The sequence below is a fragment of the Mobula birostris genome, chromosome 28 (genome assembly GCF_030028105.1).
Source record: "Mobula birostris isolate sMobBir1 chromosome 28, sMobBir1.hap1, whole genome shotgun sequence".
Taxonomy (NCBI): Eukaryota; Metazoa; Chordata; class Chondrichthyes; order Myliobatiformes; family Myliobatidae; genus Mobula; species Mobula birostris.
In genome coordinates, this window is record NC_092397.1 from 33911808 (window position 1) to 33938919 (window position 27112).

A 27112-nucleotide genomic window follows, 5' to 3' on the forward strand; every position below is an offset into this window, starting at 1 on the left:
CACATCTGGATAGCAGTAACAGGATCGGTCCGAGTCAGCATGGATTTATGAAGGGGAAATCATGCTTGACTAATCTTCTGGAATTTTTTGAGAATGTAACTATGAAAATGGACAAGGGCGAGCCAGTGGATGTAGTGTACCTGGACTTTCAGAAAGCCTTTGATAAAGTCCCACATAGGAGATTAGTGGGCAAAATTAGGCCACATGGTATTGGGGGCAGAGTACTGACATGGATTGAAAATTGGCTGGCTGACAGAAAACAAAGAGTAGCGATTAACGGGTCCCTTTCGGAATGGCAGGCAGTGACCAGTGGGGTACCGCAGGATTCAGTGCTGGGACCGCAGCTGTTTACAATATATATTAATGATTTAGATGAGGGAATTAAAAGTAACATTAGCAAATTTGCCGATGACACAAATCTGGGTGGCTGTGTGAAATGTGAGGAGGATGTTATGAGAATGCAGGGTGTCTTGGACAGGCTGGGTGAGTGGGCAGGTGCATGGGAGATGCAGTTTAATGTGGATAAATGTGAGGTTATCCACTTTGGTGGTAAGAATGGGAAGGCAGATTATTATCTAAATGGAGTCAAGTTAACAAAAGGGGAAGCACAACAGGATCTAGGTGTTCTTGTACATCAGTCACTGAAAGCAAGCATGCAAGTACAGCAGGCAGTGAAGAAAGCTAATGGCATTCTGGCCTTCATAACAAGGGGAATTGAGTATAAGAGCAAAGAGGTCCTTCTGCAGCTGTACAGGGCCCTGATGAGACCACACCTGGAGTACTGTGTGCAGTTTTGGTCTCCAAATTTTAGGAAGGACATTCTTGCTATAGAGGAAGTGCAGCGTAGATTCACAAGGTTAATTCCCGGGATGGCGAGACTGTCATATGTCGAAAGATTGGAGCGACTGGGCTTATATACTCTGGAATTTAGAAGGCTGTGAGGGGATCTTATTGAAACATATAAGATTATTAAGGGATTGGACACGCTGGAGACAGGAAGCATGTTCCCACTGATGGGTGAGTCCAGAACCGGAGGCCACAGTTTAAGAATTAGGGGTAGGCCATTTAGAACAGAGTTGAGGAAAAACTTTTTCACCCAGAGAGTGGTGGATATATGGAATGCTCTGCCCCAGAAGGCTGTGGAGGCCAAGTCTCTGGATGCGTTCAAGAAAGAGATGGATAGAGCTCTTAAAGATAGCGGAATCAAAGGTTATGGGGATAAGGCAGGAACTGGATACTGATTGTGGATGATCAGCCATGATCACAGTGAATGGCGGTGCTGGCTCGAAGGGCCGAATGGCCTACTCCTGCACCTATTCTCTATTGTCTATTGACCCCAAAGTCCCTTTGCACGTCTGATTTCTCAATTTACTCCTTGATTACAAAGAGTTTACACCTTTATTTCTCCTACCAGAGTACATGACCACACACTTCCTTATACTGTATTTCATCTGGCACCTCTTTGTCCATTCTCTAAATCTGTCCCAGTGCCACTGCAGACTCCCTGCTTCCTCAACATTGCCTGCCTTTACATCTCTCTTTGTGTCATCCACAGAGTTGGCCTTAAAACTATCAATTCTGGATTAGTCACTGTCCAGCTATGGCCTGAGATGAAGCAACAATCTCTCCCCTGGCCTCCACAGTGTATTCTCTAACTTTCCACAAAGTACGAGAATGTACCTGATAAGGCCCGGGAGATTTAACAACTTTAATGCACCTTAAAGTCTCCGATACAGATCCCTGCCCATTTGAATGTGGTCTAAGACATCGCAGCTCATTTCTGTCACTTCCTTAGCTTCCGCATTTTCTCAATGGTGAAATAACTGTTGGTAATATTCATGGAAAGCCTCTCGTATTTCCTTTGGTTTCACACACCGATGCCATGTTCATCTCCAAGGGGAATGATTCTCTAACCTCCCTTTTCCTCTGAATATACCAAGAGAATCTCTTGGGATTTTGCTCACTTTGCCTTCCAAATTCTGATATCCTCATGTTACCCTCCTAACAGTTATGAGAGATCCTATGTCTGAGTCTTCTCGAATACTTTCCCGAGCATTGATCCAAATCTCACTAGTCTATATTTTCCTGGTTTGTCTCTATCATCTGAGGAACAACATGCCCTGGAATATCAGCATTACTTCCTTCTCTGATCTCACTATCCTCGATGACCACGTTGATGAATACTGATGTGAAGAACTGGTTTAGTCCCTCGCCCACTTCCTCTGGATCCAGACATCAACCCTCTCCTTTGTCCTTGTGTTGCGGTATCCTCTCTGGAGTGCCCCTTCTCACCAAAGTCATTCTTTGTCCCGGTTTGGCACTTCTGATTCTCTCTTTAACTTCTCTCTTGCTTGCTTCATATTGCCAGAGGCCTTCTCCAATTTTTACATCTAAAACATTCATTATACTTCCTTTTTTCTTTCAGTCTGAATTTATAACATCTCTCAGCATACATATCTGCCGGACATTACCATCCTCGTCTTTCCTCCTTGAAGAAATAGTTTTGTCTGAATTCTGACCCAATTGCGTTTAAACATCACTCACATGTTAAATGTGGACTGACCAATCATAGCTGCACCCAGTCCCCTCTCCCCAGTTCCTGCCCAACACAGTTGCCAATAGCTATACCTCAATTGACCACATTAGACCATTGCTGTCTACAAGAAGGGTCAGGGCCGTCTGTATTTCCTGAGGAGACTGAGGTCCCTTAACATCTGCCAGACAATGCTGAGGATGTTCTACGAGTCTGTGGTGGCCAGTGCTACCATGTTTGCTGTTGTGTGCTGGGGCAGCAGGCTGAGGGTAGCAGACACCAACAGAATCAGCAAACTCATTCATAAGGCCAGTGATGTTGTGGGGATGGAGCTGGACTCTCTCACGGTGGTGTCTGAAAAGAGGATGCTGTCCAAGTTGCATACCATCTTGGACAATGTCTCCCATCCACTACATAATGGTTGGGCACAGGAGTACATTCAGCCGGAGGCTCGTTCCACCGAGATGCAGCACAGAGCGTCATAGGAAGTCATTCCTGCCTGTGGCCATCAAACTTTACAACTCCTCCCTTGGAGGGTCAGACACCCTGAGCCAATAGGCTGGTCCTGGACTTATTTCCTGGCATAATTCACATATTACTATTTAACTATTTATTACTATTTTCTATTACTATTCTATTACTATTCTATTACTATTTATTATTTCTATGACTATTACTATTTACTATTTACTAATAGTAATATTACTATTACTATTTCTATTACTATTTATTATTTATGGTGCAACTGTAACGAAAACCAATTTCCCCCGGGATCAATAAAGTATGACTATGACTATTACCACCAGGTCCAGTCTTGTCCTTATTTACTGTTCCCAAATGGCAACTTCTATCAACGGTCAGGCTCATTTCCCAACACAATGTCTTCTATGACCCGCTTCCCTGGTTAGATTATTCTCTCCTGAGTTAAGAAACATCCCAGGATACTTCCAACAAGCTCTGCAATAATCTGAGCCCCTGGCTCTAAGGGAGTCCCAGTCAACACAGGGGAAATTAAATTCACCCACTGCAACTACTCTTTTGCTTTTACCTCTTTGATTACTTGCTACATTTCTGTTCCCTTATCTCCTGCTGGCATTTGGGAGACCTGTGATATAACCCCATCAGTGAACGCACCTCTCTTATCCTGAGCTCTATCCACATTGTCCCACTGGATAATCCCTGCAGTCATCCGTTATCCCCATCCGTCTTGGTAAGGAATTGTAGTGCTTTCTATACAGTGTTATGTTTTTGATCAGTCTGTGCCATTGTAGAACAGTATAGGTGTGTATTGTAGTTTCTTGCAGCTCATAATTTTGCACACCATAGTCTTGAACTGTCATCAGATTGTGTAAAAGGAGAGAGAGTTTAAACGAAGTGATCAGGGGCAGTTGGCACATTTTGCATGTCACAGTTCCCAAGGAGGTATTTGATTGCCCATAATTGGGAACTTGACAAGATCTAATAAAAATAAGTTGGGTTTAAACAGAGCGGTCATTGCATGAGTGGGCCAAAATTGGAGTGGGGAGGGGTAAGACGGACGTAGATATTTTTTCCTTATTCTTTATTATTTTCTTGTTACACGCTTAGAGCAGAGGGGATGCCAGACAAAATACTAGATTGCTCCTCTTGCTGGATGTGGGAAGAAATGGAGACATCCAGTGTCCCTGATGACTACTCTTGCAAGAAGGCATACAGCTGAAACTTTTATCAGGCCGTGCTGAGGAGTTGGAGATTGAACTGGATGAAATCTGGATCCCTCGAGAGACTGAGGTGTTGATAGGCAGCACAAGGTGTGGGATAATTGTCAGGAGGGGGAGAGTGGGGGGGGGAAGAGGGAGCAGGGTTGAGCTGTAGTGAGGGGGATTCATTGGTTAGGGGAACAGAAAGGGGTTTCTGTGAATGTGAACAAGGTTCCCAGATGGTTATTGCCTCCTGGGTGCCAGGATCAGAGAGACATCTCAGATTCATTTCACAGCATTCCTAACTGGGAGTGTGAGCAGCCTGAGGTTCTGATTCACTTATTTACCAATGACGTGGACAGGGTGACTGTCCACGTCCTGCAAAGTGAGTTCAGGGAGTTAGGTACTAAGTTAAAGGACAAGATCCCCCAGGGTTGTGATTTTCAGGATTACTACCTGTGCTACATGCTAGTGAGGTCAGAAATAGGAAGATCATCCAGTTCAAGGAGGCTCAGGAGTTGCTGCAGGAGGGAGGGCTTCAGCTTTTTGGATCACTGGGCTCTCTGCAAGGAAAGGTGGAACTACAGAAGCATCGGTTTGCACCTGAACTGGAGGGCACTAATATCCCAGTGGGAAGGTTTGCCAGGGGTTATGGTTTGAACTGGAGGGGCAGGGGGATGGGAACCAGAGCACCAGAACAGATAGTGGAATTAGTATGGGAAAAGATATTCTTCACCTCACAAAGTCAGGAATCAAAAGGTTGATCAAGGTAGGACTTACGTTCTGAGCTACATATAATTTGGATGTGAGGATTATTGTAGGAAAGGCAGAGAAGGTCAGGACCTAGATCAGCTTGTGGAATTATGACATTGTAGCCATTAGTGAGACTTGTACAGTACATAGCAGGTATAGACAGGCAGAGACAAATTGGGTACTTGAGTTTAATGGGGTGAAAAGAAAACATGAGGTGAGAAACATAGAAAACCTTCAGCTCACAAAGCTCTGCCAAACATGTCCTTACCTTAGAAATTACTGAGGGTTACTCATAGCCCTCTATTTTTCTAAGCTCCATGTACCGATCCAGGAGTCTCTTAAAAGGCCCTATCGTATCCACCTCCACCACCGTTGCCAGCAGCCCGTTCCACGTACTCACCACTCTCTGCGTGAAAGAACTTACCCCTGACATCTACTCTGTATCTACTTCCAAGCACCTTAAAACTCTGCTTTCTTGTGCTCGCCATTTCAGCCCTGGAAAAAAGCCTCTGACTATCCACACGATCAATACCTCTCACCATCTTATACACCTCTATCAGGTTACCTCTCATCCTCCATCACTCCAAGGAGAAGAGGCCGAGTTCACTCAACCTATCCTCATAAGGCATGCCCGCGCCCCCCCCCCCCCGCCAATCCAAGCAACATCCTTGTAAAGCTCCTCTGCACCCTTACTATGGTTTCCACATCCTTCCTGACGCCGCTCTGGTCGGGCAGGAATGGTCTAAGCACAAGTCGAGAAATTATAGGCCAGTGAGCCTAACATCAGCTGCGGGACGTTTAGTGGAAAATTTTCTAAGCAACCAAGGATAAAATTATTTGGATAAACATGGACTGATTGGGAATAGTTAATATAGCTTTGTGTACAGTGTTAACTAGTCTTATAGAGTTTTTTGAGGAAGTTACTAGGAAAGTTGATGAATGCAAGGCAGTGGATGTAGTCTAGATGGACTTTAACAAGGCCTTTGACAAGGTCTCACATGGGTGGTTGGTCAAGAAGGTTCAGTCATTTGGCATTCAAGATGAGGTAGTAAATTGTATTAGGCATTAGGTTCAAGAGTGGTTGCAGATGATTGCCTCTCTGACTGGAGGCCTGTGACTGGTGGTCTGCCACAGGGATCAGTGCTGAGTCCATTGTTTGTCATCCAGATCTTTGATATCGATGACAATGTGGTGAACTGCAACAGCAATTTTGTGGATAACACCAGGTACGATGAACAGTGAGGAAGATGCTCAAAGTTTGCATTGGGATCTGGAGCAGCTGGAATTTAATGCTGACAAGTATGAGGGGTTGCACTTTGGGAGGACAAACCAGGGTAGGTCTTACACAGTGAGCAATCGGGCACCAAAAAGTGCATTAAAGCTGAGGGATCTGGAAATACAGATTCATAATTCCCAGTAAGTGACATCACAGATAGATAGGGTCATACAGAAAGCTTAGACACATCGTACTTCGATTTACAAAGGGCAAAGCACAGGAGATAGGTGTTATGTTGAAGTTGTATTAGATATTGGAGAGGCCTGATTTGGAGTATTGTGTGCAGTTGTGGTCACCTACCCACAAGAAAGACGTAAATAAGCTTGAAAGAGTGCAGAGAAAATTTACAGGATGTTTCCTGGATTTAAGCACCCGAGTTCTCTGGAAAGATCAAATAGGTGAATTTTATTCCTTGGAATGTGAAGTATTGTGAGGAGAATAAACAGAGGTATACAATATTATGAAGGGTGTACTGTAGATGGCATAATGATGTTTATATGTCAGAGTTACAGTGAAATACTGTAGATGGAGTAATGATGTTTATATGTCAGAGTTACAGTGAAATACTGTAGATGGAGTAATGATGTTTATATGTCAGAGTTACAGTGAAATACTGTAGACGGGGTAACGATGTTTATCGGTCAGAGTTACAGTGAAATACTGTAGATGGCATAATGATGTTTATATGTCAGAGTTACAGTGAAATACTGTAGATGGGGTAATGATGTTTACAGGTCAGAGTTACAGTGAAATACTGTAGATGGAGTAACGATGTTTATCGGTCAGAGTTACAGTGAAATACTGTAGATGGGGTAATGATGTTTATAGGTCAGAGTTACAGTGAAATACTGTAGATGGGGTAATGATGTTTATAGGTCAGAGTTGCAGTGAAATGCTGGATTGTCCAGCTCTGGGCTGTCAGTATTGTGTTTTATTTAGAGAGCTGTGTGCTGTACTGGTCTGTGTCTTCACTGGCCGGTGCTGTGCTCTGGCAGCTCAGTGTGTTTGAAATACAGTGTCAGTGTTTTTACTGAAGAGTGTCTTTATTACACAAACTAACCTTGTCTACCATGGACTTTAAACATTGCTGGGAGGTGAGGGGAGGGTTTGGAACCACTATACCTGACTCTGAAGGATCTGACAAATTTGCTTTGAACGTCCTGTTTGTTTATTCCCACAACCCCTGCAGGCAGTGAATCCCGGGTGAGAACCGCACTCCTGACAGACAACGGTGGGAATTAAACCCAGGTCACTGGTACTGTCACCATTGCGCTGACCATGATGCTCCTGTGCCACCCCTTCCTCTTTAAACCCGTCCATTGATCCAGACCTCATGCCCAGCGGGTAAAGAATTCCAGACGTTCCCTGCATCAGATGCACGTCAACTCTGGCAGGGGTTGCAGCCATTACTTCCTACAAAGCAAACCCAACATCATGAATGGCAGTGAGGCTTCACAACCAGACCAGCTCAACCCCTTTTATGCTCACTTTCAGAGGAAGAATAAAGCCACAGCTATGAGGATACGTGCAGCGTCTAATGACCCTGTGATCTCTGTCTTGGAGGCCGACATCAGGCTGTCTTTCAAGAGGCTGAACCCTCGCCGGGCAGCAGGGCCCAATGGAGTACCTGGTAAGGCTCTGAAAACCTGTGCCTACCAACTGCTGGAAGTGGTTTTTTCAATCTCTCACTGCTACAGTTGAAAGCTCTGACCTGCTTCAAAAGGGCAACTGCTCCGGAACCCAAGAAGGTCAGTGTGAGCTGCCTTAACGACTATTGTCCAGTCACACTCACATCTCTGGTTATGAAATGCTTTGAGAGGTTGGTCATGGATAGAATGAACACCTGTCCCAGGAAGGACCGGGACCCACTGCAATTTGCCTCTCGCCACAGCATGTTTGTGGTAGATGCGATCTCAGTGGCTCTCCACACAGCACTGGAGCACCTGGGCAATACAAATACCTATGTCAGGATGCTGTTTATTGACTAGAGCCCAGCATTTAACACCATCATTCCTCGTCCTGATAAAATAGCTACAGAACCGAGGCCTCTGTCCCCCCTTGGGCAGCTGGATCCTCGGCTTTCCAGCACCTGGTGCGGGAGATCGCTCAGCACTTCGAAACCCATCTGTGTTTCCAGAGCTCGGCCGTCATGGCCCTGCAGGAGGTGAGCGAGGCTTACCTGGTAGGGCTCTTCGAGGACACTAACCTGTGCGCCATCCACGCTGAGTAAGTTACCATCCAGCTGGCTCGATGCTTCTGCGGGGAGCCCGCCTGAACCCGGCCTTGGCACTAAACACAACAAAAGGCTCTTTTAGGAGCCACTATCATGGCAGAGTAAAGGGCTATCATCTGCCACACCACTATTTTGGTTGCCAACCCACTGATGAATCATTTCAATCCTCCTGCGACACATTAACAAATCTGCCCATATTTGACCCGGCTGGTTCAAGTGCAGCCGGTCCCACTTCTACAGGTCACCTCTGCCCCAGCAGAGATCCCAGTGGCTGGAAACCTGAACCTGTTCTCCTGTACCAGCTCCTCATCCTCACATCCACCTGCCCTGTCCTTACCAGCACTTGGCATCAGGAGTAATCCAGTGATTACAGATCTCTTTGTCTCCACCCTCCCCTGCCGTACATCAGAATCACAGACCCGGCTGCTGCTGCTCTCCTGAAAGGCCATGTCTCCTGTTGATCAATTCTCCAAGTCAATCTGCTTCACCAGTCCCATGAAATGGATTCACTTTCCCCTTCAAACCTCCCATGTCAGGTCTGTATCTGCTCTGCTCTCTGGACCATCCAGGATGTGCCCCCTTTTTATTATTACCATTGGAAAAGAGGTACAGGAACCTGAACGCACGCGTAATGTTTTAGGAACAGCTTCCTCCTCTCCACTAACTGATTTCCAACTGGACTATCAACACTACCTAACATCAGCGTCACAAAATTGATTTGGTGGAATGAGACAGAGGGTGGTCGTGGCAGCTTGTTATTCAGGTTGGAGGCCTCTGACCAGTCACATTCACAGGGATCAGTGCTGGTACTGTCATTTGTCATGTATGTTAAAAATTTCTCTGACATTGTTGTTAAAGTGATTAGTGAGTTTGCAGGTGACAACAACATTGGTGGTAGAGTGGACAGTGAAGATTATCTGAGAGTACAATGGGATTGAGATGAACTGGGGAAGTTGGCCAAAGAATGGCAGAAGGATGTTGACATGGACAAGGCTGAGGTGTTGCATTATGAGAAGTTCAACCAGGGAAGGACGTGCACAGTAAATTATTGTCCCTTGGAGAGTATTACAGAACAGAAAGACCGTGGAATACAGGAACATCATTCACTGAAAGTGACAACACAGGTAGTCAGGATGGTGAAGATGGTGTTTGTCCTATTTGTCTTCATTGGTCAGGGAATTGAGTAGAGAATTTGGGATGTCATATGGCAACTGTAAAAGTCAAAGTGAGACCACACTGTATTGTGCACAGTTCTGCTCACCCATTTGCAGGAAGGATGTCACAAAGCTGGACAGTGTGGAGGGAAGTTTAATGAGGATGTCACTGACTCTGGAGGCCTTGAATTATTAGCAGAAGCTTGGATAGGCTGGGACTCTCTTTCTCTCCCTAGATGATAAGAAGCTGTGACCATTCAGAGGTTTATAAAATCATTGGGTGACCAGTCTATGTGTGAAGGTAGGGGAGTGTAAAACTGCAGGATAATTGTTTAAGATGAAGGGGAAACATTTAAAGTCTACCTGAGGGTCACGGTTTTGCCACACAGATGCTGGAGTACATATTGAACATGGAAGTTGTCAACAAGGACACAGTTATCATGCTTCAAAGACATTTCACTTCTCTCAGACTCAGGTGTGGGGGGTGTTGCATCTTTGATTAAGGAGACCAACACTGCAGTAATAAGTGAGGGTTTTGATAAGGTCTTGTAAGTAGAGGTTTTAAATAAAATGATGTATGATGATTTTGATGGGATTATACTGCCAGTCTCCCGATAGGGTGAGATATTATGGACCAGATGTGTTGGTAAGTCACACAGAGGGGTAATGGGAACAGGCTTACAGCAGTTGGGCATTTTGATTCCCCAGTATTAAGCAGATTACCTTTGTATGAAAAACTTGAGTTTCCAGGAGTAATTTGACGGATGCAGGATCAGTTCATCCCTCAGCAGAAACAGTATTTGAAAGGGAGGATGAGGCAAATATCACTAACAACAGAAGACAAAGGCAGCATAAAAGAACATGAGAGGGCATACAATATCACAAAAATTAATGGATTAAGAAACTTAAGAAAACAACAGAAGACAACTACAATAGCAACCTGGAGAAACAGATGAATTGCAAAAGTAAGCTGGGAAATGATATAAAAGAAGATACTAAAAGTTTTATTTTTCAGACATGAAAAGAGTAAAAGAGGCAAGAATGGATCAGGTATCATGTTTCCCATTCTCATCTTCGGGCTCACATCCCTCCCTGATCCTCTTTTTACACTGTTTAGTTTAATGTATAGTTCTTATTTTAACTGTTTTTTTTAATAAATTGCAGTGTACTGCTGTAGCAAGACAACAAAGTTCATGACATATATTCATATTAATAAACTTGATTTTGATTCTGATACTAACCACATTCACTGATCACGGCCAGTGTACAAAAGGCATGTGAATATGTTGGGATAACTTCACTCAACTTTACTCATCCCAACATTGAACTGTTCCCACTATCTATGGAATTGCTTTCACTGACTTTTCATCTCATGTTCTCGATGTTTATTCCTTATTAAATTATTATTATTATTTCTGATTTTTTTCCTTTGGTATTTGCACAGTTTGTTGTCATTTGCACATTGGTTGATTGTCCATCTCGTTGGGTGCAGTCTTTCATTGATTCTGTTAGTTTCTTGGATTGACTGACTATGCCCACAGGAAAACAAATGTCAGGTTTGTACATGGTGACATATATGTTCAGTATTTTGATAAAACATTTACTTTGGAATTTGAACTTCGAACTTCAAGGTGCCATACCTGCATTTCTAAGAGTCAAGTTTGCAGAGACAACAAAGAGCTCAGAAAATTGCTCATTTCTTCAAATGGTTTATAAGTACATGTCTTTAAATGGAAATTACAGGCTGCAGTTTGCAGTGATAGTAGTTCAGAAGAAGTGTATCTACATGTTTTGTGAGCTGCCCTCACGATGTCACCGTGTATCACCAGCACCACCTTGCCTGATGAACAATACAGGCATCCAAGAGTCTCCCAGATAGGTACGTGGATGTGCAGAGAATGGAGGGCCATACAATGCATTAGGTGGGGGATAAATCCTCCGGACCTGAGCAATTACTTCACGGGAGGTAGAAACCACTGATGAAAGTCCTGGAGAATGGAAAGAGGCGAATGCTTTTCCATTATTTGCAAGGACAAGCCGGGAACTACATGCAGGTCAGTCTGACATCAGTAGTGGGGAAGCTACTGGAGAGGATTCTGAGTCACGATGTACCAGCATTTGAATAGCAAATTAGGTGTCATAAGGGCTTTGTGCACAGGGAGTTGTGGTTGGAGAATCTCTGAGTTTTTGAAGATGCAGGAGGGTAAAAAGGTAGATGTGATATTATATGGACCTTGGAGAAAGTCTCACATGGCAGCCTGGTCTGGAAGGTTAGGCCCCACTGTATCCAGGGTGAGCGAGTCAGCTGGATTCAAAGTTGTCTTGGTGGTAGGAAGCAGAGGGTTGTGCTTGAAGGTTGTTTCACAGAATGGAGGCTGGTGATTAGCGGTGAGCTGCAGGGGCCAGAGTTTGGAGCCTCGGCATTTGTTATTTGTATATTTGATTTACATATGATCAGCAAATGTTCTTGATAGCGAAGAAGATTGTCGCAGATTACAGGGGGACCGTGATCATTTCGGGAAGAGGGCCACAGCGTGGCAAATGTATTTCAATACAGTTAAGTGTGAGGTGGTGCATATTGGAAAGTCAAACCAGTGTAGAACTTATAACCATATAACAATTACAGCACAGAAACAGGCCATCTCGGTCCTTCTAGTCTGTGCCAAACTCTTACTCTCACCCTGTCCCACCAACCTGCACTCAGCCCATAACCCTCCATTCCTTTCCTGTCCATATAGCTATTGAATTTAACATTAAATGACAACATCAAACCTGCCTCAACCACTTTTGCTGGAAGCTCACTCCACAGAGCTACCACTCTGAGTAAACAAGTTCCCCGTCATGTTACCCCTAAACTTTTGCCCTTTAACTCTCAACTCATGTCCTCTTGTTTGAATCTCTCCCACTGTCAATGGAAAAGGCCTATCCACATCAACTCTATCTATCCCCCTCATAATTTTAAATACCTCTATCAAGTCCCCCCTCAACCTTCTACACTCCAAAGAATAAAGACCCAACTTGTTCAACCTTTCTCTGTAACTTAGGAGATGAAACCCAGGTAACATTCTAGTAAATCTTCTCTGTACTCTCTCAATTTTTTTGACATCTTTCCTATAATTCGGTGACCAGAACTGTACACAATACTCTAAATTTGGCCTTACCAATGCCTTATACAATTACAACATTATATACCAACTCCTATACTCAATGCTCTGATTTATAAAGGCCAGCATACCAAAAGCTTTCTTCACCACCCTATCAACATGAGATTCCACCTTCACGGAACTATGCACCATTATTTCTCGATCCCTCTGTTCTACTGCATTCTTCAATGCTCTACTATTTACCATGTATGTCATATTTTGATTAGTCCAAACAAAATATAGCACCTCACATTTATGAACATTAAACTCCATCTGCGTTCTTTCAGCCCACTCTTCTAACTGGCCTAAATCAACTTACACTGTGAACGATCGGTCATTAGGGAGTGGAATGGACTGGAGAGATTTAGGGGTAAAGTGCACACACGGGTCATTGAAAGAGATATCACTGGTAGACAGGGTGATGCAGAACGTAACATGCTGGTCTTCATTAGTCAGGGGATTGAGTATATCAGTTCGGACATTATGATAGAGTTGTGTAAGTGACCGGAGGCCACACTTGCTGATTTGTATACAGCTCTCGTCACCGTTATAGGAAACGGGGTTAAACTGGGGAGAGTGCAGAAAAGATTTCCAATGATGTTTCCCGAACCTGAGGTTCTCAGTTACACAGAGAATTTGGCCAGACAATGTCCTTTGTCCTCTATTCCTTGGGATCAGAATCAGATTTATCAGTGTTATATGACATGGAAACTGTCGTTTAATTTTGATAGCCAAAATGCTGGAGGAACCCAGCAAGTCAGGCCACATTTAGCACCAGAGTCCTGACGAAGGGTCCCGGCCCGAAACGTCGACTGTACCTCTTCCTATAGATGCTGCCTGGCCTGCTGCGTTCACCAGCATTTTCTGTGTGTGTTGCTGGGAGCATTATGTCAGAGAGAGTGTGTAAAAGGGGCGGGCGGTTTCGACTACTGTTGCTGTGTTTGTGAGTCCGAACATATCGTAGGATTTCCCAGCGTCTGATAAACAAAATGAAAAAAAATTCTCTGTTACGGAATCGCCTCACTCTCCCACTCAGTCCTGAAGCTGGAATAAACCGCAAAGTTTTCGTTACTTTTAGTATTACAGTCCAAAAGCAGAGAACAGGTCACTGATCGGGAGAGAGATCGCGGGCAGCGCAATAATGAAACGGGTTAAAATAGAAAGAGCTGCCTTTAATCTTGAATAAACTTTATTTCCAGCGAACTTTGCGGCCTCAGTGACGGACAGGGGCCAGTCCGAGTCTCCGGAATGTCCGATTTTAATTGGAATTGGAGAGTTTTTGAGGAGAGAGAAACACAGAAAAATGAAGTCTCCGGGATCTGACAGGAGGATGTCTCCGCCCCGTCCGCTCGCTGCCTTTAAATTGCTCTGTGCCGCCGCCTTTCGCTTCATTTCTCATTCAGTCTGATTGTGAGAAGGATTTTCCAGAGTTGCCGACATGACCGAGACAGCACCCGCCGAAACGGCTCCTCCAGCCGCACCCGCCGCCGCAAAGAAGCGTCCCAAGAAGAAGGCGGCCGCCCGGAGCGAACCAGCCGGTCCCAAGCTGGGCGAACAAATCGATAAGATTGTGGCGGGTTGTCGCGATAGGAAGGGGATGTCCGCTGTGGCCATCATGAAGGCTCTGACCAGCAGCGGTGTCGATGTGGGGAAACGTCGCGCCCAGATCAGGATGTGCATCAAGAAGAGAGTGGAAAGCGGCTCCTTGGTTCAGACCAAGGGCGCGGGTCTTTCGGGATCCTTTAAATCCGGTCAAGGAAAAAGTGCCGTGAAAACAGTGAAGAAAGCGAACAAGCCATCGGTGAAGAAATCTTCCAGCAAGAAGTCTGGCGCCAAGAAACCAGCGGCTAAGCAAGCGGCAGCGAAGAAACCAGCAGCCAAGAAAGCGGCAGCGAAGAAACCTGCGGCCAAGAAAGCGGCAGCGAAGAAACCAGCGGCCAAGAAAGCGGCAGCCAAGAAACCTGCGGCCAAGAAAGCGGCAGCGAAGAAACCAGCGGCTAAGAAAGTCTCAGTGAAGAAATCAGCGGCCAAGAAAGCGGCGCCGAAGCCCAAGAAGACAGCAGTCAAAAAGTAAATCGAGAATACACCATTTGTGTGTGTTTGAACCCAACGGCTCTTCTCAGAGCCACCCACATCTCAGAAAAGAGCTGATCATAAATATTGTGATTCCCGCTGCGGGTCCGACTTAGTTTTCCGGGGGAACTTCTCCCATAAAACCCGATATTCCCGGTACTTCGCTGACATTCGGTGCCGCCGTGACGTCCCAGATTTGAAGTGAAACACTGAGTTTCACTCAGGGTGTGTGTGTGTGAGAGAGAGAGAGATTGAGATTGAGAGACATGTGATGTAGGTGTAAACCCAGTCCCTTCTCCCATGCCGGGAGAGAGTGACTGAGACACTGACTCCAGCGGAGATTACGCGCCTCACACCCCAAAGCCCGATTCTGCTGAGTTGATTGGGAACTGCTGAAACCCATGTGAGAGGGGAGGGGGCGTCTTGAGAGAGGGATCTGTCTCTGGGGATGGACTACAGGGGGAAGATATATGATAAACTACCCCGTGACATTGCCGACTGACCTTCATTCAGTTACCAGCCACAAAACTACATAAGTTTATTCACACAAAACACCAACATCTAATATGTACAAGAGAGGGAAAGCAAATTAAAAAAAAAACAATAACCACTATTGCCTGGGATCACCGCTCCAGGAAACCCCCCTCTGTTCCCAGCGCGACCACATGCTCCCACTGCAAGGACAGCCGGGCATGTCCAAAGCAAACAAAACGGTAACAGCCGCAGCAGCTGTACATGCCAGGTTTGTGGGAGAAATGAAGGGCCAGGTGAGACCCTGACGGGGAGGGAGCACGTTCATCTCCTTTCCCTCGCTGAATCAACCTGACGGCACAGAACAGCTGATGATCGCGGTCAATCAGTGCAAAACCAAATAACCCCATCAGGAAGGCAGATCGTCACTACGATAATACAATGATCAGCAAGCGACTGCCCTTTCCTTTGCTGTGGTAGTGGCTCTTAAAAGAGCCTTTTCTTGTGGAGGCCGGGTTTAGGCGCGCTCCCCGCGAATGCGGCGGGCCAACTGGATGTCCTTGGGCATGATGGTGACTCGCTTGGCGTGGATGGCGCACAGGTTAGTGTCCTCAAACAGCCCGACCAGGTAAGCCTCGCTAGCCTCCTGCAGGGCCATGACGGCCGAGCTCTGGAAGCGCAGATCGGTTTTGAAGTCCTGAGCGATTTCCCGCACCAGGCGCTGGAAGGGAAGTTTGCGGATGAGCAGCTCGGTGGATTTCTGGTAGCGCCGGATCTCCCGCAGAGCCACGGTGCCAGGCCGGTAGCGATGAGGCTTCTTCACTCCGCCGGTGGCTGGAGCGCTCTTCCGCGCCGCTTTGGTTGCTAACTGTTTACGAGGAGCTTTCCCTCCGGTCGATTTACGCGCTGTCTGCTTGGTGCGGGCCATTCTCCTTCAGAACCGAGAACACAGGCTGAAATACAGGAACAATATAGACGGAACGGGTTCAGGGACGTGACTATATACTGTTTGAGAAGGACTGTCCCATCGCCTCTGATTGGCTCGTCATCAGGTGTCTATTAAAGGATCTAGTTTCTGCGATTGGTTGACTCATTTCATGCAGGCTGATGGCGAATAACAATTAAGGGCCAAATGAGAAACTCTTAAGTGGCGGTCGGAGGTCATCCAATCAGAATGCAATGTGATTAGCGCGGGATACAGTTCAAATCGCCCGCCAATTTCAGAGCAGCCAGCAACTGCCTGATTATTTTTATTTGCAATTAATTCTATCACGGATTATACAATTTCACTTTTATTTAATATCTAAATCCCTCAGTTAAGATTTAAATGCATAATTACGGAATCGTTTCTCTAAACGAGTGAACTTATTTCTGTCCGAGACGGATAAAAGGATTAAGATCGACCTTAATGAATTCAGAGATTTTATTGTAATCACGGACTGGAAAGGCAGGTTCGCAGGTTGATTTCAAGCGGAACCGATTAATCTGTTGCAAATGTAACTCAGGTGAATGTATCGATAAAAAATAATCAAAATTTTGTGTGTGGATACGGCTCCGTCCGTGAGGCGGTGGGTGGCTCTTAAAAGAGCCGTTGTTTCGTGCTCGGGAGGAAGAGGGAGATTTTCAGCCGCCGAAGCCATAGAGAGTGCGGCCCTGGCGTTTCAGAGCGTACACCACATCCATGGCAGTCACCGTCTTGCGCTTGGCGTGTTCAGTGTAGGTGACCGCATCCCGGATCACATTCTCCAGGAAAACCTTCAGCACCCCGCGGGTCTCCTCGTAGATCAGACCCGAGATCCGCTTGACGCCGCCACGGCGAGCCAGACGGCGGATGGCCGGTTTGGTGATGCCCTGGATGTTATCACGGAGCACTTTACGGTGCCGCTTGGCTCCGCCTTTGCCCAGTCCTTTGCCTCCTTTCCCTCTGCCAGACATGATACTGCTTCACTCAGGTCGCTGCTCACTGACAAACTGCCTGTTGCTGTCTCCTTTTATACACAGCGCCCCGACCTGCCCGAGAAACGCGCAGAGAGACAGAGGCGGGGAGGGGTGGAGACAGAGTCAGAGTGACGGACAGAGCCGAGAGCGGCCTCCAATCGTCCAGCTCCGCCTTCACTTTACCACACCCGCCAATTTCCAACGATTCATCCGACACAAAACGCTGCAGCGAAAAACAAAACTCCCTCACACACCACGTACGTACTGAACGGTTTCTGGGTTTTTGCTGATTCTCCTGCTTTAAATTATAGGAAGTGCTTTTCCATTCTACAAATCCCGGAGGACCTCGGTCTGTCCCTCCCGGCTCCATGACCAGTGCGAGCGCCCTCACACACAGCAGTTGGTGGGCGAGGGTGCAGTCACTTCCAGTGATGAGAGGATTGATTCATTAGAACATTTGTTCCTCTGAGTCCCCAGGGAAATGAAAGACCGGTCACATACAGGAACAGGATACGTAACCAGATATATAGACCGCGCTTCTGGCGCCTTCGAAAGCCCAGGTAAAGGTGTGGCTGAGGAGCTGGTGTGAGGTGGGTGGGGGCTTCAGGTACAAGGATCATTGGACTCTCGAAATGAAGGGGAGACGGGTCCAAGGTGGAGGGGAGACAATATGTTTACGGGGAGATTCCCTCCAGCTGCACGGAAGGGTTTAAACGAGCAGGAACATACAATAGACAATAGGTGCAGGAGTAGGCCATTCGACCCGTCGAGCCAGCACCGCCATTCACTGTGATCATGGCTGATCATCCACAATCAGTATCCAGTTCCTGCCTTACCCCCATAACCTTTGATTCCGCTATTGTTAAGAACTCTATCCATCTCTTTCTTGAAAGCATCCAGAGACTTGGCCTCCACAGCCTTCTGGGGCAGGCATTCCATATATCCCCCACTCAACTCCGGTCTAAATGGCCTACCCCTTATTCTTAAACTGTGGCCTCTGGTTCTGGACTCACCCATCAGCAGGAACATGCTTCCTGCCTCCAGCGTGTCCAATCCCTTAATCTTATATGTTTCAATAAGATCCCCTTTCAGCGTTCTAAATTCCAGAGTATACAAGCCCAGTCGCTCCAATCTTTCAACATCGCCATCCCGAGAATTAACCTTGTGAACCTACGCTGCACTCCCTCAATAGCAAGAATGTCCTTCCTCAAATTTGGAGACCAAATCTGCACACAGTATTCCAGGTGTGGTCTCACCAGGACCCTGTACAATTGCAGAAGGACTTATACTCAATTCCCCTTGTTATGAAGGCCAGCATGCCATGAGCTTTCTTCACTGCCTGCTGTACTTGCATGCTTGCTTTCAGTGACTGATGTACAAGGACACCTCGATCTCGTTGTACTTCCCCTTTTCCTAACTTGACTCCATTTAGATAATAATCTGCCTTCCTGTTCTTACCACCAAAGTGGATAACCTCACATTTATCCACATTAAACTGCATCTGCCATGCATCTGCCCACTCAACCAGCCTGTCCAAGTCACCCTGCATTCTCATAACATCCTCCTCACATTTCACACTGCCACCCAGCTTTGTGTCATCGGCAAATTTGCTAATGTTACTTATAATTCCCTCATCTAAATCATTAATATATATTGTAAACAGCTGCGGTCCCATCACTGAACCCTGCGGTAACCCACTCATCACTGCCTGTCATTCCGAAAGGGACCCGTTAATCGCCACTCTTTGTTTTCTGTCAGCCAGCCAATTTTCAATCCATGTCAGTACTCTGCCCCCAATGCCACATGCCCTAATTTTGCCCACTAATCTCCTTTGTGGGACTTTATGAAAGGCTTTCTGAAAGTCCAGGTACACTGCATCCACTGGATCTCCCTTGTCCATTTTCATAGATACATCCTCAAAAAATTCCAGAAGATTAGTCACACACGATTTCCCCTTTGTATGTCCATGCTGACTCGGACCGATCCTGTTACTGCTATCCAGATGTGTCATAATTTCATCTTTTATAATTGACTCCAGCATCTTTCCCACCACAGACGTCAGGCTAACTGGTCTATAATTCCCTGTTTTCTCTCTTCTTCCCTTCTTGAAGATAGGGACAACATTAGCCACCCTCCAATCCACAGGAACTGATCCTGAATCTATAGAACATTGGAAAATGATTACCAATGCATCCACGATTTCTAAAGCCACCTCCTTAAGTACCCTGGGATGCAGACCATCAGGTCCCGGGGACTTATCAGCCTTCAGACCCAACAGTCTATCCAACAATATTTCCTGCCTGATATAAATTTCCTTCATTTCATCCATTACCCTAGGTCCTTTGGCCACTATTATATCTGGGAGATTGTTTGTGTCTTCTCCAGTGAAGACAGATCCAAAGTACCTGTTCAACTCGTCTGCCATTTCCTTGTTCCCCATAATAAATTCACCCGTTTCTGTCTTCAAGGGCCCAATTTTGGTCTTAACTATTTTTTTTTTTCCTTTTCACATACCTAAAGAAGCTTTTACTATCCTCCTTTATATTCTTGGCTAGTTTATCTTCGTACCTCATTTTTTCTCCGCGTATTGCCTTTTTAGTTACCTTCTGTTGCTCTTTAAAAGTTTCCCAATCCTCCAGCTTCCCACTCATCTTTGCTATGTTATACTTCTCTTTTATTTTTATACTGTCCATTACTTCCCTTGTCAGCCACGGCCTCCCCTTACTCCCCTTAGGATCTTCCTTCCTCTTTAGAATGATCTGATCCTGCACCTTCCGCATTATTCCCAGAAACACTGCCATTGCTTTTCCACTGTCATCCCTGCTAGGATATTGTTCCACTGAACTTTGGCCAGCTCCTCCCTCACAGCACCATAGTTCTCTTTGTTCAATTGTAATACTGATACATCTCCCCCATTTCACGTACATCTGCTCTCACTCCATCCTCCCACCACCCCACTAGGAATAGGGTTCCCCTGGTGCTCACCTACCACCCCACCAGCCTCCGGGTCCAACACATTATTCTCCGTAACTTCCACCACCTCCAACGGGATCCCAACACTAAGCACATCTTTCCCTCCCCCCACCCTGTATTCCACAGGGATCGCTCCCTACGTTACTCCCTTGTCCATTCGTCACCCCCATCCCTCCCTACTGATCTCCCTCCTGGCACTTATCCGTGTAAGCGGAACAAGTGCTACACATGCCCTTACACTTCCTTCCTTACCACCATTCAGGGCCCCAAGCAGTCCTTCCAGGTGAGGCAACACTTCACCTGTGAGTCGGCTGGGGTGATATACTGCGTCCGGTGCTCCCGATGTGGCCTTTTGTATATTGGCGAGACCCGACACAGACTGGGAGATGCTTTGCTGAACACCTACGCTCTGTCCGCCAGAGAAAGCAGGATCTCCCAGTGACCACACGTTTTAATTCCACATCCCATTCCCATTCTGACATGTCTATCCACGGCCTCCTCTACTTTAAAGATGAAGCCACACTCAGGTTAGAGGAACAACACCTTATATTCCGTCTGGGTAGCCTCCAACCTGATGGCATGAACATCGACTTCTCTAACTTCCGCTAATGCCCCACCTCCCCCTCGTACCCTATCTGTTACTTATTTTTATACACACATTCTTTCTCTCTCTCCCCTTTTTCTCACTCTGTCACTCTGAATATACCCCTTGCCCATCCTCTAGGTACCCCCCCCCCCCACACCCTCCTTGTCTTTCTTCCCGGACCTCCTGTCCCATGATCCTCTCGTATCCCTTTTGCCTATCACCTGTCCAGCTCTTGGCTCCATCCCTCCCCCTCCTGTCTTCTCCTATCATTTTGGATCTCCCCCTCCCCCTCCAACTTTCAAATCCCTTACTCACTCTTCCTTCAGTTAGTCCTGACGAAGGGTCTTGGCCTGAAACATCGACTGCACCTCTTCCTAGAGATGCTGCCTGGCCTGCTGCGTTCACTAGCAACTTTTATGTTTGTTGCTTGAATTTCCAGCATCTGCAGAATTCCTGTTGCTAGAGAGTACCCCAGTTTCTGTCACACATAACAATAAGTACTCCTGTTTGAGTACTGTTGGGGGGGGGTGAACAACCTTCCTGGGGAAACAACAGTGGCCACGCCTCTGGCACAGAGCCTGACCCTGTGGCTCAGAAGGGCAGGGAAAGGAAGAGGATGGCAGCAGTGATAGGGGACCCTATAGTTAGGTGGTTGGACAAGCGATTCTGTCGACACAGGTAAGAAACACGGATGGTAGTTTGCTTCCCAGGTGCCAGGGTGTGGGAAGTTTCTGATCACATCCACGATACCCTGAAGTAGGTAGGAGAACAGCCAGAAGTTGTGGGACATATTGGTACCAATGACATATGTAGAAAAAGGGAGGAGGTCCTGAAAACAGACTGCAGGGAGTTCGGAAGGAAGTTGAGCAGCAGGACCTCACAGGTAATCTCAGGAGTACAGGAATAGAATGAGGTGGAGGATAAATGCCTGGCTGAGGGATTGGAGCAGGGGGCAGGGATTCAGATTTCTGGATCTTTGGGACCTCTTTTGGGGCAGGTGTGACCTGTACAAACAGGACAAATTGCATTTGAATCCCAAGGGGACCAATATCCTGGCGGGGAGGTTTACTAAGGCTGTTGGAGAGAGTTTAAACTAGCACTGTAGGGGGTAGGAACTGAACTGAAGTGACGGAGGAAAGGGAGGTTGGCACTCAGATAGAGAAAGCTTGGAAAAGGAGAATAGGCAGGTGATAGACAAGGGACGCACTTAGACCGATGGTTTGAGATGTGTCTATTTTAATGCAAGGAATATTATGAAAAATGCGGATGAGCTTAAAGCATGGATCAGCACTTGGAGCTATGATGTTGTGGCCATTACGGAGACTTGGATGTTGCAGGGGCAAGAATAGCTACTTCAAGTGCCAGGCTTTAGATGTTTCAGAAAGGACAGGGAAGGAGGCAAAAGAGGTATGGGCGTGACACTGTTGATCAGGGATAGTATCATGGCTGCAGAAATGGAAGAAGTGAGGGAGGGGTTGTCTACAGAGTCTCTGTGGGTGGAAGTTAGGAATAGGAAGGGATCAATAAATCTACAGGGTGCTTTTTATAGACCACCCAATAGTAACAGTGACATCGAGGAGCAGGTAGGGAGACAGATTCTGCAAAGATGTAACAATAACAGGGTTGTTGTGGTGGGAGATTTTAATTTGCCTAAATATTGAATGGCATCTCCCTAGAGTGAGGAGTTTAGATGGGGTTGAGTTTGTTAGGTGTGTTCAGGAAGGTTTCTTGACACAATATGTAGATAACCCTACAAGAGGAGAGACTTGTATTTGATCTGGTATTGGGAAATGAACCTGGTCAGGTGTCAGGTCTCTCAGTGGGAGAGCATTTTGGACATAGTGATCACAATTCTATCTCCTTTACCATAGTATAAGGGAGGGATAGGAACAGACAAGTTAGGGAAACGTTTAATCGGAGTAAGGAGAAATATGAGGCTATTCAGGCAAACTTGGAAGCATAAGTTGGAAACAGATGTTCCCAGGGAAATGTATGGAAGAAATGTAGCAAATCCTCAGGGGATATTTGTGTGGGGTTCTGCATAGGTACATTCCAATGAGACAGGGAAAGGACGGTAGGGTACAGGAACCGTGGTGTACAAAGGCAGTTGTAAATCCAGTCAAGAAGATAGAAGAGCTTACGAAAGGTTCAAAAAACGAGGTAATGATATGAATCTAGAAGATTAAAAGGCTAGCAGGAAGAAGCTTAAGAATGAAATTAGGAGAGCCAAAAGATGCCATGTGAAGGCCTTGGCAGACAGGATTACGGAAAACCCTAAAGCATTCTACAAGTATGTGAAGAGCAAGAGGATAAGACGTGAGAGAATGGGACCAATCAAGTGTGACAGTGGAACAGTGTGTATGGAACCGAAGGAGATAGCAGAGGTACTTAATGAATACTTTGCTTCAGTATTCACTATGGAAAAGGATCTTGGCGATTGTAGGGATGACTTGCAGGTGACTGAAAAGCTTGAGCATATAGATATTAAGGATGTACTGGAGCTTTTGGAAAGCATCAAGTTGGATAAGTCACTGGGACTGGACGGGATGTACCCTGGCTATTGCTGGAAGTGAGGGAGGAGATTGCTGAGCCTATGGCGAGGATCTTTGCATCATCAATAACAACGGGAGAGGTTCCGGAGGATTGGAGGGTTGCGGAGGTTGTTCCCTTATTCAAGAAAGGGAGTAGAGATAGCCCAGGAAATTACAGACCGGTGAGTCTTACTTCAGTGGTTGGTAAGTTGATGGAGAACATCCTGAGAGGCAGGATTTATGAACATTTGGAGAGGCATAATATGATCAGGAATAGTCAGCTTGGCTTTGTCAAAGGCAGGTCGTGCCTTACGAGCCTGATTAAATTTTTTGAGGATTTCATTAAACACATTGATGAAGGTAGAGCCCAAGATATAATGTATATGGATTTCAGCAAGGCATGTGATAAGCTACCCCATGCAAGACTTATTGAGAAAGTAAGGAGGCATGGGATCTAAGGAGACATTCCTTTGTGGATCCAGAAACAGGCTTGCCCACAGAAGGCAAAGAGTGGTTGTAGATGGGTCATATTCTGCATGGCAGTTTGTGGCCACTGGTGTGCCTCAGAGATCTGTTCTGGGATCCCCTACTCTTCATGATGTTTATAAATGACCTGGATGAGGAAGTGGAGGAATGGGTTAGTAAATTTGCTGGTAAAACCAAGGGTGGATGTGTTGTGGATAGTGTGGAGTACTGTCAGAAGTTATAGCGGGACATTGGTAGGATGCAAAACTGGGCTGAGAAGTAGAAGATGGAGTTCAACCCATGTAAGTGTGAGGTGGTTCAGTTTGGTAGGTCAAATATGATGTCAGAATATAGCATTAATGTTAAGACACTTGGCAGTGTGGAGGATCAGAGGGATCTTGGGGTCCAAGCCCATAAGACACTCAAAGCTGCTACGCAGGTGGACTCTGGTTAAGAAGGCATATGGTGCATTGGCCTTCATCAACCGTGGGATTGAGCTTAAGAGCCGAGAGGTAATGTGGCAGATATGCAGGTCCCTGGTCAGACCCCACCTGGAGTACTGTGCTCAATCCTGGTCGCCTCACTACAGGAAGGAGTGGTAACCATGGAAAGGGTGCAGAGGAGATTTACAAGGATGTTGCCTGGATTGGGGAGCATGCCTTATGAGAATAGGATGAGTGAACTCGGCCTTTTCTCCTTGGAGTGACGGAGGATGAGAGGTGACCTGATAGGTGTGTACAAGATAATGACAGTCGTTGATCGTGTGGATAATCAGAGGCTTTTCCCCAAGGCTGAAATGGCTAGCATGAGAGGGCATAGTTTTAAGGTGCCTGGAAGAAGGTGCAGAAGAGATTTTTTTTTTTTTTTTTTTACGCAGAGAGTGGTGAGTGCGATGACTTGGCTTCTGGCGGCGGTGGTCGAGGTGGAAACAATAGGGTCTTTTAAGAGACTCCTGGATGGATCCATGGAGCTTAGAAAAATAGAGGTCTATGGGTAAGCCGAGGTAATCTAAGGTAAGGACATGATCGGCACAGCTTGGTGGGCTGAAGGGCCTGTATTGTGCTGTAGGTTTTTTATGTTTCTATAGGCAGGGCAGCCTCATTTCAGTGGTAGAGAAGCTACTGGGGAGGATATTGAGGTACAGGATTTATGCACGTTTGGAAAGGCATGGCCTGCTTAGGCATTGTGGCTGATCCAATTTTCCTCTCGGCCCCAATCTCCTGCCTTCTCCATGTGTCCCTTCATGCCCTGACCAATCAAGAATCTATCAACCTCTACATATAAATATACATGAAGTCTTGGATCAATAGCTGCCTTTGGCAATGAATTCCACAGATTCACCACTCTGTGGCTCAAGAAATTCCTCATCTCCACATTCTACAAGGATCCTCCTCTATTCTGAGCCTGTGTCCTCTGGTCTTAGATACTCCCATCCTCTGTACATGCAATTTATCAAGGTCTTTCACCATTTGATATTCTAGTGAATACAGGCCCAGAGCCACTAAACACTCTTCATATGACAAGCTGTTTAATCCTGGAATCAATTTTGAGAACGTCCTTTGAAACCCATCCAGTTTCAGCCCATCCTTCCTAAGATAAAGGGCCCAAAACTGCTCACAATACTCCAAGTGAGACCACACCAGTACTTTATAAATTCTCAACATTATTATGATTATCACGTATATTGTGGGCCAAGGGGCAGGTTGCCACCTATTCCAAATTGCGTTTTCACGAATATGTTTGATCTACCAGATATTGCAGGGACATGGTTACAGGGACTGGGACTGGGAACTCAACCTTCCATCATGTTCCAGGTTCCACACGGAATCGGCAAAATAGAAAGGAGAAGAGTGGATTTGTTCATAATGTGCTGGTGAGGGGGTGGATACAGTGCCTATAGTATTTAGTCTCACTGGATGTTTTCATGTTTTATTGTTTTACCACGTTGAATCATAGTGGATTTAATTTAAAACACTGATCATCAGAGAAGACACTGTGGTGTCGAAATGAAAAGATCTTTAAAAAGGGATCTAATTTAATTACAAATATAAAACACAAAATAATTGACGGATAAGTATTCACCTCCTTCAAGTCAGTAATTAGTTGATGCACCTTTGGCAATAATCATAGTAGACTCTGTGTGGATAGGTCTCTATCAGCTTTGCACACCTGGACACTGCAATTTTTCCCCTTCTTCTTCACAAAACTGCTGAAGATCTGTCAGAGTGCATGCAGTTTGTGTGTGAACTGTCCATTTCAAGTCCAGCCACAATTAGATTGAGGTCTGGACTCTGACTTGGCCGCTGCAGGACATTAACTTTGTTTTAAGGCGTTCCTGTGTAGCTTTGGTTTTGTGTTTGCCATCACTGGCTTCCGCCAAACTTAGTGTTCAGTTTGATGGTCAAAAAGGGCAATTTTGTTTATGTCAGACCATAGAAACTTCTTCCAGCTGACTTCAGGGTCTGTCACTTCTGGCAAATTCCAGGCAAGGCTTCATGAGAGCATTTTTCAGTGGCTTTCTCTTCACCCCTCTCCCAAAAAGCTGCAACTGGTGAAGCACCTGGGCAACAGTTGTTGTATGCACAGTCTCTCCCATCTCAGCCACTGCAGCTTGTAACTCCTCCAGAGTTGTCACAGGTCACTTGGAGCCTCTCTCACTGGTCCCCTTCTTGCACGGTCACTCAGTTTTTGAGGACGGCCCGCTCTTGGCAGATTTACAGCTGTGCCATATTCTTCCCATTTCTGGATGAGTGACATAACTGTACTCCAAGGGTATTTAGTGACTTGAATCCATCTCCTGACATGTGTTTTTCCAAAACATTTTTGCAGAGCTGCTTGGAGTGTTAATTTGTCTTCATGCTGTAGTTTCTCCCAGGATACTGACTCACCAGTAGTTGGACCTTCCAGAAACAGACATATTTTTACTACAATCAATTGAAACACCTTGACTACACATGGTGATCTCCATTAAACTGATTATGTAACTCCTAAAACCAAGTGGCTGCACCAGTGATGATTTGGTGTGTCATATTAAAGGGGGTGAATACTTATACAGGCAATTGTTTCATGTTTTTATATCTGTAATTAATTTAGAGATCTGTTTTCACTTTGACACAAATGAGTTTTTTTTAACCGTTGATCAGTATAAAAAAAAGCCAAATTCAACCAAAGTGATTCAATGTTGTGAAACAATAAAAGATGAAAACTTCCAAGGGGCGTGAATACTTTTCATCGGCACTTTACATGTAGCGACAGTGATGGTGAAAGGGGGAGGGAAAGAAGACATGGGGAGGAGTGGTCTCAA

General features: G+C 45.8%; 2 protein-coding genes and 1 pseudogene across 2 annotated transcripts; 1 reads left to right on the top strand and 2 right to left on the bottom strand.

The window, feature by feature from the left end:
* Positions 1-14161: 14161 nt before the first annotated feature.
* LOC140189035 (histone H1.5-like) lies at positions 14162-14845 on the top strand. The gene has a single exon (XM_072245716.1). The coding sequence runs from the start codon at positions 14210-14212 to the stop codon at positions 14843-14845; it is 636 nt and encodes a 211-aa protein (XP_072101817.1). The 5' UTR covers positions 14162-14209.
* A 987-nt stretch (positions 14846-15832) lies between these two features.
* On the bottom strand, positions 15833-16364 carry LOC140189174 (histone H3-like; annotated as a pseudogene).
* A 574-nt stretch (positions 16365-16938) lies between these two features.
* On the bottom strand, positions 16939-17250 carry LOC140189207 (histone H4). The gene has a single exon (XM_072245899.1). The coding sequence runs from the start codon at positions 17248-17250 to the stop codon at positions 16939-16941; it is 312 nt and encodes a 103-aa protein (XP_072102000.1).
* Between the last annotated feature and the right edge of the window lie 9862 nt (positions 17251-27112).